The sequence below is a fragment of the Silene latifolia genome, unplaced genomic scaffold (genome assembly GCF_048544455.1).
Source record: "Silene latifolia isolate original U9 population unplaced genomic scaffold, ASM4854445v1 scaffold_160, whole genome shotgun sequence".
In the NCBI taxonomy this organism is placed as follows: Eukaryota; Viridiplantae; Streptophyta; class Magnoliopsida; order Caryophyllales; family Caryophyllaceae; genus Silene; species Silene latifolia.
In genome coordinates, this window is record NW_027413144.1 from 36,882 (window position 1) to 51,084 (window position 14,203).

Genomic DNA, 14,203 nt, shown 5'->3' on the forward strand with positions numbered 1-14,203 from the left:
AAAGTTTGAGCACCAACGGAAGAAATTTGGGGGTGCCGGTGTGCCACAAACCAGGATTCGCCTAAACTCGGATTATCATGAAAAATGTGTTAAAGCTCGTTATTTGAGGCTGAAATCGAACAGGTTGATTCTTGAAATCGAACAGGTTGATTCCTGAAATGAGCTCGGACGCGTGATTAAACAACAGGGAGAAAAAGAAACGGGGTCCCGTACGACCTTCCGAACGGCTGAAATTGAAGTGTATAATACACGGTTTCGGGATTCGGGGTCCGGAACAAAATTCTCCGGAAATCACATAGAAAGTTCATCGGGTCGGATAAAGCGGCCACGCAAAGTTTGAGCACCAACGGAAGACATTTGGGGGTGCTTGCGGTGTGCACAAACCAAAGATTCGCCGAAACTCGGATTATCGTGAAAAATGTGTTAAAGCTCGTTATTTGATTTGAAATCGAATAGGTTGATTCTGAAATGAGCTCGGACGTGTGAGTGAAAAACAGGGAAAAAAGAAACAGTGGTCCCGACGACCTTCCGAACTATTTGAAATTGAAGTATATAATACACGGTTTTTCGGGATCCGGTAGGAACAAAATTCTCAGAAAATCACATAGAAAGTTATTTAGGTCGGATAAAGCGGCCACGCAAAGTTTGAGCACCAAAGGAAGAAATTTGGGGTGCGGTGTGCCACAAACCAAAGATTCCGAAACTCGGATTATCGTGAAAAATGTAATAAAGCTCGTTATTTGAGGTCGAAACCGAACAGTTGATTCTGAAATGAGCTCGGACGCGTGATTGAAAAACAGGGAGAAAAAGAAACAGGTCCAGACGACCTTCCGAACGGGCATTTGAAATTGAAGTGTATATATAATATACGGTTTCGGGATTCAGGGTCCGGAACAAAATTCTCCGGAAATCACATGACGGTTGCTCGGGTCGATAAAGCGGCCACGCAAAGTTTGAGCACCAACGGAAGACATTTGGGGTGTCTTGGGTGTGCCTGAAGATTCGCGAAACTCGGATTATCGTGAAAAATGTGTTAACGCTCGTTATTTGAGGCTGAAATCAAACAGGTTGATTCCTGAAATGAGCTCGGACGCGTGATTGAAAAACAGGGAGAAAAAGAAACAGGGTCCGGTACGACCTTCCGAACGGCTGAAATTGAATAGTATAATACACGGTTTTTCGGGATTCCGGGGTCCCGGAACAAAATTTTCCGGAAATTGAATAGCTAGTTTTGTGTCAGACTAACCAGTATGGCGCAAAAAACCAACTTTCTTAGATTTGAAATATGGTACTCCGGTCACCGTATAGAACAAGAAGACATAACAAGCATGATCTTACTTTGGACCTCTTTGCCTTGTGCTCCCAGATAATAATGTCAAGATAAAGAAAATGCAAGCACAAAATCTCAACATTGAAAGAACCACGCCACACCTACTCAAAACTCGGTTCTAAATTTCTGATGTATATAAGAATGACGACAAATAAGCATGTTCCAGTGGGAAATAGTCCTTACCAGTTACCACAAATGATGCAGTGTAGTTGAACGCATCAATCATTTTGCCAGTCAACCAAAAATCGCGGAAATGGCCCATTGCGAAACAGACTGCACTGGCACGATTTGACCCAGTACGTAATAAGTTGAAAAACAGAGCAAATATTTCTTAGCAGATGACCTAAATATTAGGTATTAACCGACAATTTATCCAAAAAAAATCATCACGCAACCCATGAAGTGGCTAAAGTAAAAACACTAAGTAGTACCGACGTAATGGTTAACTATTGCAACCCATCAACATAAAGTTTAATTGTTTAACCACCAAGTTTGTCGGATTTGCTACAACACTAAATTGCCTTGCAAAATACAGCTTTGATTGCGCAATTAATTGAACCATCTTAGCATCAAATAAGAGTAGATTCTATGTAAATTTGCGAACGTAAACTCATTTATATTAATCCAACAAAAATAAATCAAAGATGACCACTATGATCTTGCATTCTTTCTCTCCAAAAGCTTTTCTATCTTAGAAAATTGAGACTCAATCTATCACTGAAAATGTTGTCAGCATATCAAAGTAATCATCCAATTTGGCCTGCTATTTATGAAATAATAGATGTTGTGTAGCTGTGCATTTGATTTAAACAAATGTAAATTTGATTAGTCTCGGTACCTGTTATAGACGCCGTGTGACATATGTCCATGAATGAAAAAAATATCATGCAGCTGGCTCTCTAGCTTCACTTGCCTCCCTGAAACATTTCCAATCAATAAGATGTTGAGTAAACACTGTCAGCACCATCTAAGCCGTTACATAAAATGAAAAGTTGTTGGCTAAATTAATTACTGTCTTCGTAAGCTCATTGTTCGGGCCAAAAACTTAAACAGATAGGGTTGTTGCAGCGAAATATATCACATCTAGTCATTTCCCTTTGCCATACTTCCTCAGGCATACTATGCACAAAAGTGAAGATTCTCATGATACTGACCAAATTTTACAAGTCATCAGATGCACGAACATAGAAAATCTGCATCCTAACGCCCACTTTTCAATCCAGATATCTGAACATACAACATTTTACATTTCACACCATTAAAAATATTCAATAAACTCCTACCAAACTCCATGAATTATAATGTCACGATACGCCAGCGGATTTATTTAACAGAACCAATGAACTGGGGATTTAACATACCTCCACACAAGCTGGAAGGGTAGCATATACATTTTCTCAACATTAGTACCATACATGGCAAACTGGACCACATCTTCTCTCCCATCAACAACTGTACCTGAAACAAGATCATTGCTGCTGTAAGAACACAAACCCTAGACGCTTAAACCCTAAAAACGTACCCATTTCAAAGACACAAGTTCGTGATCAAAATAATGAAAGCAACAGAAGACACGAGTTTGTGGTCAAGGGCAAGGCAAGCTAGTTAGCACTAAAATAAATGTTCCTTACCCTCTATTTATCAATTTCAGAATCATTTTTGTTCTTCCATGATTTAGTATTTTAGTTATCTTACTGCCAATTTTTAATTTTGGTCGTAAAACCTTACACCTACAACAGGTATTACTGAAGAGAGTCAAGAGACATTCAAGACCATTTCATGTCCGCTGTTAATTTTCTCAATCACTTTCCTGCCAACTAAAGGTGAAGACTGATGCAAATTCCAGAACTCCGCCTATTACTAATTATTGGGACAACAAAGTGACCTGAAGGAAATCAATATCTGTATTAACTAATGATGATCAGCAGCAAACCGAGAAGCTGAGCTGACTAAAGGTGAAGACTAATGCAAATTCAAGAACTCCGCCAACCCGATTAGATATGATTCATATGATAACAATATGACCATAAATAGCATTAGCAGACGTAAATCTATGAGAAAATGAACATAAAAGCTAAACCAGCATTAAAGTACCTTAAAACACCCAGTTGTCTTTGAGGTCCTAGAACACTGCAGCCCGTGATTATGTTGGCAGTTTGATACGAAACCTGGAGAGAAGTACAACAAAGATTGCACGGAGAAAATTAAAAATTCATGACAAGCATAGTAAACATTGTATCCTCTGTCCCTACAGAATTCAACACCTTGATTCAATAGAAATGTCGGTCGACAATTTCACATTCATTTAACATTGTAATATTGTATCCTCTAAAGTTTTCACTAATTTAAAAGCTGAAACACTATAACCCTAGACTACAATAGTCGGGTTAAAATGACATATACCTACGACACCATATCGAAAACTTTATTCCTCAATTCATTCATCAAATCAACTCACAAGTCAACAAGGAGACCCAAACCCGATAAACATACTCTAAACTAACTGAAGACAAGAACATTTCAAGCGTACCAAACCGTACAAAGAATTAAATCTTTGAATTGCACTTCAAAATTCCATGATCGCCACTATTTCAAAAGCGCGCTGGCTTTTTGGCACTTATATTCATTAGAGCAACTAATGAATTGGATTGGAATTAGAATCTGGAATGAGAAGAAGCCAACTAATAGCAACCATGCTTGTAAAGCACAAGAGAACCTAATGAACATGAGTACAAAAGGCAGGATATCATGTAATCAGCAATTCACATTAGCAACACATACTGGAGTGGGAATCGATTTATTCCACACCGTAAGAACAAACTTCAGATCATAACAAAATCATACGCTCAAAAAGATCAAACAAGAACATGATACCCCATGATATATCCTTCAACGACATTGTATAAACTATAACCCGCTACCAGAGGTACAAGAACAAAACATGTACATTACGTCCTCCCGATACTTCAAGCTATGTATCAAGTCAGTTCAACTCCTTAACTTCTTTAAGCAGCATTGTAATAATAGGCTAATAGCGTGCCTAAAAGACGCGTAGTGAAATTAAAGGAGGAGACGAGCCTTCTCTCGATTGTATCCATATTGGTAATGGTGTCTCAGAATCATTTAAACCATAACTAAAGCACCTCATTTAACACCTTATAAAGGGGATCGCTTTGAAAAACATACAAGATCGTCTCTGTAATCAAATAATTTGATAGCAACACAAAAATGTATGTCAACTACACTGGTTCTTGCTTGTTCCAAGACTCTCGAGTCTCGATGCGTATGAACAAACAAGTTGGGGGATGGAGAAGAGCTAACCCTTAAAACATGAAACCATGGCATTCACATACTCATATTATCAACAATTGTTTGAATTATAACAAAACATGGAATAAAATAACATCAAAATCCGTTTCAAGATTAAAACGGGTCAAATACCATACAACTACGGAATTAAAAGAAAACATTATTATATCATAATAATTCATGGAATACAAAATCCGATACAATACCAACAAATACTTACTAATTACCAAAATTCAACCCTACTAATTAGATTATAGCATAATAATTCATGGAATACAAAATCCGATACCATAAATGAAACCCTAGTAATTAGATTATATTACTGAATTAGGTCTTCTCATATCATTCTCTCGATTTGACTGAAAGGGCCAAGTCCGATGGAACAACATCCCCCTTTTCTAGTAAGATCAAGAACAACAATTTCTGGATTTTGGCTTCCGATTCCAGAATCCTCGAAAATTGCTGGTTCCGATTCCAAATATAGTACCCTGCAGTGACAGCTACGACGCCGGCGTACGCATCATCTCGAGACAGATTATTTCGAATCTTGGTGAAAAGGTTAATCGCAGTTTTCATGGTGGTTTCGTTACGTTGTTTTTGTGTTACTGTGTTTGTTGGTGAGAGAGGGGTTGAGTGATGATAGTCGGTGGATATGAAGGGTTTATAAAGGCGCTATTGTGGTTATCGGGTCATTCATCGGGTTAATTCAATATCAGGTCACGGTCGGGGCGGGTTCGGGTTGGGAAAAATAATGTTACTATCGGTTTAGGTCGGGTGGGTTTTGATTCACCTAATTTTCGGGTTTTATCGGGTCGGATTTCAAATGGATCGAGTTACTCGGGTCGGATCAGCTTTTGCCAAGTCTACTCAAAATGAAAAGAAGTAAGATGACATGTCACCAAACCGACACACTAAGTTGGCCAATAGTTACATGCCACGTGTAGAGACACCCAAAACATTCGTGAACAATGGAGCAGGATCAGACCTGATGGGTGGATATAGATTTTTTATGGACCCGATAAATCTAGGTTAAATATGGGTCTAGAATAATTTACACGGATACGGGTCTGGTTCTTAAACGAGAAGATCCAGACTCATATTCGACCCAGGTACCTATATTTTTTCTTAAACTAGAAGATCCAGACTCATATCCGTCTCATACCCGACCCGTGGCATGGACACCACTTGGTGACGAGTCTGACAAGCTAGGCAGCAACCCGCAATCATATATTTTCGTGCTTGTTCACAACCTCACTCTACCATGGACCAGTCACACAAATTTTCAATTTGTAAGTTAGTAGCGAATCCAAGAAATTTTCTTTCTTTTCGGGATTCTAGGGAAAACATAAACCAATTTCTACATAAAAATATAAACTTATTGTATTTTTATTTAAGAATTAGGAAAAATACTTCAAAATAAATTCGATTCTGGTGTTCCGGGACAAGAAAAAGGACCCGTGGCATGGACGCCACTTGGTGACGAATCTGACAAGCTAGGCCGCAATCATATATTTTCGTGCTCGTTTTTAAATTTGGACGCCTATCAATCTTGACATTCATGTTGAGACGTCTTGACTTGAGCATCATAAATGACCTGTATAAATTTGATTTGATATGCAAAACTTATCAACATCGTAAAAACTTGGGAGAAAAAATGGCAAATTTAAGCAATCACAAAATATTTCTCTCGTTCCTCTTAGTTACACTATTGCTCTTCGTTACTCCAATAATCCATGCTAGGCAAACCCAAATATTCGTACCGAAAGATGGAACAAATGTAAAGAGCAACCCGGTTGAGAAGAAACCACCCGTTATTCTGAAACCGGGTAAATGTTTATTACCACCTTGCAAGTCGTCGCCATAGACGCCATTACATGATCACCTGCCTTGACGAAGATCATGATTATAGATGGCATCGCAAATCATGGGAGCATGTTATATTTTGTGTCATAGTGTAATATAAACGTTCCGGCTACAGGTTTCCTTGTGTGCCCTTTGTAATTAGGTGTGTTTGAATAAGGAATAGAGGTTACGTAATATGTATGATCTAGAAAACATGTATTTTCGGATTTTTCCATCTCTGTTTGAAGTAGTATAATACACTATGTATATAAATAATTATCGTGTATTTGGAATTTGAATAAGGTACTGTTAGTACTTATATCTACAAAACTCTCATAGTCGACATGTTATAATGTTATATAATGTATTGTGTCGCAATGTAATATAAGAAGTGTTTTGTTGAGGTCTTTTCTCAACTCTGTCCTGAAGTAGTATAAACCTCAGTAAATGTCATTTATGATGTGGTTATCAGTCTTCTCATTCTTAAGGCTCTGATACCATGTTGAGTTTAGTTAAACCAATGGGAATTGGAAGACATCAATGTTTGAAGTACAAATGCATTTGAGAATGTGGAGAAATGTGGTTGAATCTTTCATTGATGATGAAGTTGTATTGTTGTGTATCGCAGTTTTCATGGTGGTTTCGTTTCGTTTCGTTGTTTTTGTTTTTGTTTTTGTTTTTGTGTTACTGTGTTTGTTGGTGAGAGAGGGGTTGAGTGATGATAGTCGGTGGATATGAAGGGTTATCGGGTCATTCATCGGTTGATTCAATATCAGGTCACGGTCGGGGCGGGTTCGGGTTGGGAAAAATAATGTTGCTATCGGTTATCGGTTTAGGTCGGGTGGGTTTCGATTCACCCAATTTTCGGGTTTTATCGGGTTGGATTTCAAATAGATCGAGTTACTCGGGTCGGATCAGCTTTTGCCAACTCTACTCAAAATGAAAAGAAGAAGTAAGATGACATGTCACCAAACCCATATTCGCGTAAATTTATCGGGTCCATAAAAAGATCATTACCGAATATCCAGACTTCTATCCAGATCTTGTATGTCATTTTACTTATTTCGTTGGTCATTACCGAATTTACAACATAATTTAAATACGCGATAAAGGACTATTAGCTTTTTCATCACCCAAATAATAGCTAACGTGATAGTAATTTATTACTTTATGATGATAAATACCGAAGGCTCGTAAGCGACTAATTTGTACTAAACCACCTCGTATTGAGCAATCTAGCTAGTGGTCCTTTGTTGCCTCCTAAATGTTGCTCAAAGTCATCAACTCGTTCGAGTTTTACTAGCCAAGATAATACATCGCCTTGATGATGGTTTGTATTACTTGTAGTTAGCAGTTAGTCTCGTTTAAGATGTAAGGTGGTGTGTAGTGTTGGTGTCTCGAGTGTTACTTATCCAAGATCACGGGCGGATTTAGGGCATGGCTACTAGGGCTATAGCCCAAGATGTAATTCTAGGTATACAAATTTGCAGTGTATGTCTGGTGGCATAATGGTACTAGGAGTAGCATATAAGACTCTTATGGTGCATGAATAGAGTTCAACTCTATAGCCTGTTATTATGCTCATTTTTATTATTTTACTTTTGGGTTAATGTCTTTACTGCTGCCAAAAAAAAAAGGGGTTTAATGTATTTATCTTCTAAAATATCTAAACTCTATTGTCATACTAAAATGTGTGTGTCATCTTAATTATTTTTCTTCTCACAACCTTTACTATTGATTGTAAAATTTACATCACATTTTTACCAAGAGATAAATGAAATTTCGACAATATTTTTTTCTTTTTTGCAATAATAAAATTTAGAATAATATTGGAATGATGAAGTAGCTCCTAAAGTTGAATTGAGTGAGCATCACTTGAATAAAAAGTTTATTTAGTATTTTCTTTTCCTTTTTACAATAATAAAGTTCTTTAAATTAATTTTGCATGACAAGACAAAGGACCCATATGAAGAGTATATTGTACGAATTATTTTCAAAGGAAAACAAATTATCAATTGTACTAAAAAAACAAAAAAAAATCAGCCCTAGATACATTTTGTTTCTGGTTCCGCCCCTGCCCAAGATACTACAAGGATTGAATTGCATTTTTATGTTATGGTATATGTAGGTGATTATCTTTGTGCTTTATGTTATGGTATATGTAGGTGATTATCTTGCGATATTATAAATTTATAATATGGTCATGTAAAATAGTATACTCCGTACTAGACTACTAGCGTCGATAATTAAGTACGGAGTATGTGTGTCGTGTTTCTTACGAAAGTTGTGTTTAGAAGAAGGCTCGTAAGAGGTATTGAGATTTGAGAACCGATATAATATTCAATTGGTCTCCCTTGTGACGGGTTACCATTTGTGGCGGATATTTTGTGAGATAAAATGGTAACAAAATGGGTTAGTGGAGAAAGAGGACCACATGAATAGTGTTGCAGAGAGAGAAAAAGTGGAGTATCGTTGTGAGGTAAAATGGTATCCGTCGCATGCTCGCATGACGGATACGGATATGTAAATGCCTTCAACGAGAATTTGTGTATAATATTAGTCATACATGACATGGTTACAAATTTTATGGTTATATCGGTTCTCAAATCAATACCGAAAGCTCTTGCTCTTTGTAATGAATTCGAATTGAATCTATTGAGTGCTTGTTCCCAACCTCACTCTACCATGGACCAGTCACACAAATTTTCAATTTGTAAGTTAGTAGCGAATCCAAGAAATTTTCTTTCTTTTCGGGATTCTAAGGAAAACATAAAACCAATTTCTACATAAAAATATAAATTTATTCTAGTTTTACTTAAGAACTAGTTTTATACCCGTACAAAAAATGTACGGGTCGTAATAGCAGGCGCTATCATTAGATACATGAATATATAATTGAGCGTGATTAAGTGTTCAATATCATGACAATATAAATAATCATATTTGGAGATTTGAATATTTAATGAATATTAGATTTGAATATCAGATAATATACAACCGTATTTTATCAGAATTATATTAAAGGACCAGGAAAAGGAACCGTGGCATAGACGCCACGCACTTGGTGACGTGTCTGACTTGCTAGGCCACAATCATATATTTTCGTGCTCGTTTTTAAATTTGGACGCCTATCAATCTTGACATTCATGTTGAGACGTCTTGACTTGAGCATCATAAATGACCTGTATAAATTTGATTTGATATGCAAAACTTATCAACATCGTAAAAACTTGGGAGAAAAAATGGCAAATTTAAGCAATCACAAAATATTTCTCTCGTTCCTCTTAGTTACACTATTGCTCTTCGTTACTCCAATAATCCATGCTAGGCAAACCCAAATATTCGTACCGAAAGATGGAACAAATGTAAAGAGCAACCCGGTTGAGAAGAAACCACCCGTTATTCTGAAACCGGGTAAATGTTTATTACCACCTTGCAAGTCGTCGCCATAGACGCCATTACATGATCACCTGCCTTGACGAAGATCATGATTATAGATGGCATCGCAAATCATGGGAGCATGTTATATTTTGTGTCATAGTGTAATATAAAGGTTTCGGCTGCAGGTTTAATTTCCTCGTGTGCCCTTTGTAATTAGGTGTGTTTGAATCAGGAATCAGAGGCTACGTAATATGTATGATATATAAAACATGTATTTTCTCCTATTTGCTTGAAGTAATATAATATACCACGTATATAAATAATTATCGTGTATTTGGATAAGGTACCACGTGATTATATCTACAAAAACGCTCTGACATGTTATAATGTTATACGGAGTATATTGTTTCGTAATGTAATATAAGAAGCGGTTTGTTGCGGACTTTTCTCATGTGTCTCTTGTAGAGTATACCGAGTATTATAAGTGAATATGTATCACCTTTTTACTCTATCACAGACGAGAAAACTGAAACTCGATCTTATGTGTACAGAATTCACAACATCAGCGACGATGAACACAACTCAGAGTTCAGATCAGCAGCGCTGAATACAAACCAGTAGCATACTGGAATGCAAGTCAGTAAGCATTCCAGATAATACAGTTCAACACAAGATGAAAATATAAAAAGCCGAAAGAAAATAAAACTCGATAAACTGCAGAATACAATCACAATTAAATCGCTATCGCTACTTAGATAGCAACAATCGTGTAAAAGGATAATCAATTGTGAAATCGTTCCAAGGACACTGACAATTAGATAGATCAACATTTTCAACTCCAGCTCAAATCTGTAAAATCAACATTTTCAAATCCGCCTCAAAACGATAATCAACATTTTCAACAAAGGAATAGAGACTGAAATCAACATTTCAGAAAATTAAAACAAATACATCAACTGTTTATGAGAAAAATTGCACAAATTTCAGAAAACAGATAGTATTAATTCATTCATTGATGAAAATGTTGGAACAGATTACAAATCCATAGTTACATCAACACAATTGCATTCGACATTGTCCAATTTCCGAAAACAAAATCAAGAAAAAACACATAATTTCCTTCTACTACTACTAATATATATCAGCATAAGCAGCAAATTAAATTAATTAAGAGCTAGTAAACTTAGTAACAGCCTTAGTCCCTTCAGAAACAGCATGTTTCGCCAATTCACCAGGAAGCACCAATCTCACAGCAGTTTGAATCTCCCTGGAAGTAATCGTCGGCTTCTTGTTGTACCTCGCCAACTTAGAAGATTCCTGAGCAAGCTTCTCGAAGATATCATTGATGAAACTATTCATAATACTCATCGCCTTGCTTGAGATTCCGATATCGGGATGAACTTGCTTGAGAACCTTGAAGATGTATATCTTGTAGGTTTCAACACTCTTCTTGTTTCTCTTCTTCTTCTTGTCTCCGGTTGCTGCGGCTCCGGCTTCTTTCGGGAGTTTCTTTCCGGCTTTCGGCTTTTTCTCCGCTGGTGCCTTCTCGGCTTCGGCCGGCTTCTTCTCAGCGGGTTTCTTGTCTCCTTTGGGTGCCATTGAATTTGAATTTTGGTGTTTTGAATGTGAGGAAGATGGGGAATGTGATTGTGAATGGTGTGGAATGAAGGGAGAATTGAGGTGTTTATTTATAGGGAGAGGAGGAGTGTTGTGATTGGTTTAGAGGTGTTGGAATGGATCGGTGACGTGGAAGGTTTATGGTGTGGTAATGACTTGTGAGCCGTTGATTGATGGAGGTAAATCAACGGGTGGATGTAAAGTTGAAGTAAAGGAGGAGTTTAGCGTGGTTTTTAGTACGTGGAGTGCTGTGATTGGGTAAATTACTCTTGCTCGGATCTGTGACATGGCGGTATGTTTTATTTTGGCACATTTGAAATATTTTTGTTTCTACGGTGCGCGGGAGATTATTGCGCTATTACAATTTACAAACTCGTTCAATTTGTAGTTGTCAAAATTGTAGGTATCAAAATTATTGAAGGTAAAATATGGATAGTTGGATACGAATATAATAATAATAATTGTAATTGTATACGGAATATTTCGTATGATACAGTTCTTTATCTCAAATTTGTTATTCTCTTAGAGTCCTAGACAAATAGTACCATCTTTCGTTTATCATCCCTAATAACGCGTGTGGTCTGCAACCTTGCATGAAACCCAAAAAGCCCTCAAGGGTAAAATACACTCCGTATATGGATATGAATATAATGCTCGTATATGATATAGTCCATTCCATCTCAATTTTGGCTCTGTTTGGTAAACAGCGGATTAATTTCAACATAAGCAGATTGCAAAAGCATATTATAAATGGCAGATTTTATCAGAAAGAATGAGTAGCATATTATAATTAGCAGAATTAATTTGAGTGTTTGGTAATTGGCAGATTACGATTAGTAGATTGTTACTTTTCTTTGTAAAAGGAAGAAAAATTTTCTATTTTACACTATGTTAACCAATATGTTGGGGTAAACAGCATACTGTAAAACAGCATATTGACCCCAAATATGCTATTTCAATATGTTGTTTACCTAACACTAGAATTAGCATATTGATTGGTCAAACAAGTTAAAACCCTTGAATATGCTAAAAATTGACCAATATGCCGTTTACCAAACAACGCCTTTATCCTTTAGATAAATAATTACCACTATCTTCAGCAAAACACTGTTGTTGAAGCTCTTTATAATTCAAAGTGTAAAATAAACGGTTTATCCGTTTTCATCAAAAACATTTGATTACATTTTTGTAAAGTTATGAACACTTGACTCTCCCAGATAGGGTTGTACATAAAGTAAGACCGGATTGGTCGATCCGGTCTGATCTGGACCGAATACAATCCAGTCTGGCCTCCAGGTCCACATAAATATTGTGATCGGTCTCCGGTCTGGTTCGATCCGGTCCAAGAAAAAAATCACCTTAGATTTCCTTTAAAAATGGAACCATTCTGGTCCAAACCCGGAAAAACCCGAGCCTAAGGGGTTCCGGTCCGATCTGGGTTCTCACCTAGACGGTCCAGTCTCCAGGTTTGGGATATGGGGTTGTCTAGTCTACGGGTTATTGTGGTCCGTCCGGTCCGGTTCTGGACCGGTGAACACCTCTACTCTCTGAGACTAGAGGTAGACATAACTACATAGATGTGGGCTAGCACGGCCCACACTAGCCCCACACAGCCATTTCCTCCATTCGGGTCAAGCCCAAGTTATAATTTTTGTAGCCCACCGCCCCACGCCCTCCTATCTAGCTTAGAGTAGGCATTTCGGGCTTAGTCAAGGCGGGCGACATGAATCCACCACGTGCACGACGCGATGAACAAAAACGAGGTGGTCCGGATATGGGACGACCGGGTAAGAACGGACCGCGACGCCAAAATTCCAAAAAAAACATGTGCCTAGGCATTAGCCGGCACAAGGCACGATAGCCAGGCACTACAGTTTTAGAGGTAAATAATAAAAAAAACTATTAAGAATACCTTAAACATGACAGGCAGCACGAGCCGACCCGATTTTGCCCATGCCAAAGGGCGGGCCATGGTGGGGGTAGGAAAAGCGAGTCGGACGGCACAACCTGAAAGCACGATTAACCGTGTCTGGAAGAGAAGGGGAGGAAAATAAGATTGGGTGTTTCGTGTTTGGATACAATTTTTCTCAAAACTTTTCTTATTGTGGCGAGATTTTGAATTGCCTTCAATAGGGGAATGTATTTTTTGCAAATCTTTCCCCCTTTATTTTCATCCATCCTTTATCAAAACAACGGATGAATACGGACACGTGACATTGCATCCCATGAAATTTAGGACACAGAACACGTTATTTTAATTTAATAAAATATGCTCATTCAAAGGGATATGTATCTTCCCCGTTCTCTAATAGTATATGTGAGGAATATTTTATTCAAAGAGGAAGATTGATAAAATTTGGAGGGAGTATATTTTATAGTTATTATTAACATACCAATTTTTTTTATATAAATGTATTAATATTAAATTTAAATAATTGAAGGTAAACCTTGATTTTGACATAACTTATTCTTATTTCACACTCAAACTCGCCTTCTAATCAATCTCTTTCAGTCTTTCGACATCTCATTTCTCCTTTATAGGTATCTGACACACTTAGGCGTGCCCGCTGTGACCGACGAATGTCGATGTCCGACACGGTATCGAACATGGGACGGCTACTCAGAAGGAATATCCGTGCTGCCTAGCCCTTGCAGTACAGCGCAGTTGAAATATTCCGGTCCATTAAACCCAACCCGTCCGGCATGCAATATATATAAGTGCGC

General features: G+C 37.5%; 1 protein-coding gene across 1 annotated transcript; it reads right to left on the bottom strand.

The window, feature by feature from the left end:
• Positions 1–10,843: 10,843 nt before the first annotated feature.
• On the bottom strand, positions 10,844–11,519 carry LOC141638029 (histone H2B.3-like). The gene has a single exon (XM_074447481.1). The coding sequence runs from the start codon at positions 11,459–11,461 to the stop codon at positions 11,030–11,032; it is 432 nt and encodes a 143-aa protein (XP_074303582.1). The 5' UTR covers positions 11,462–11,519; the 3' UTR covers positions 10,844–11,029.
• Between the last annotated feature and the right edge of the window lie 2,684 nt (positions 11,520–14,203).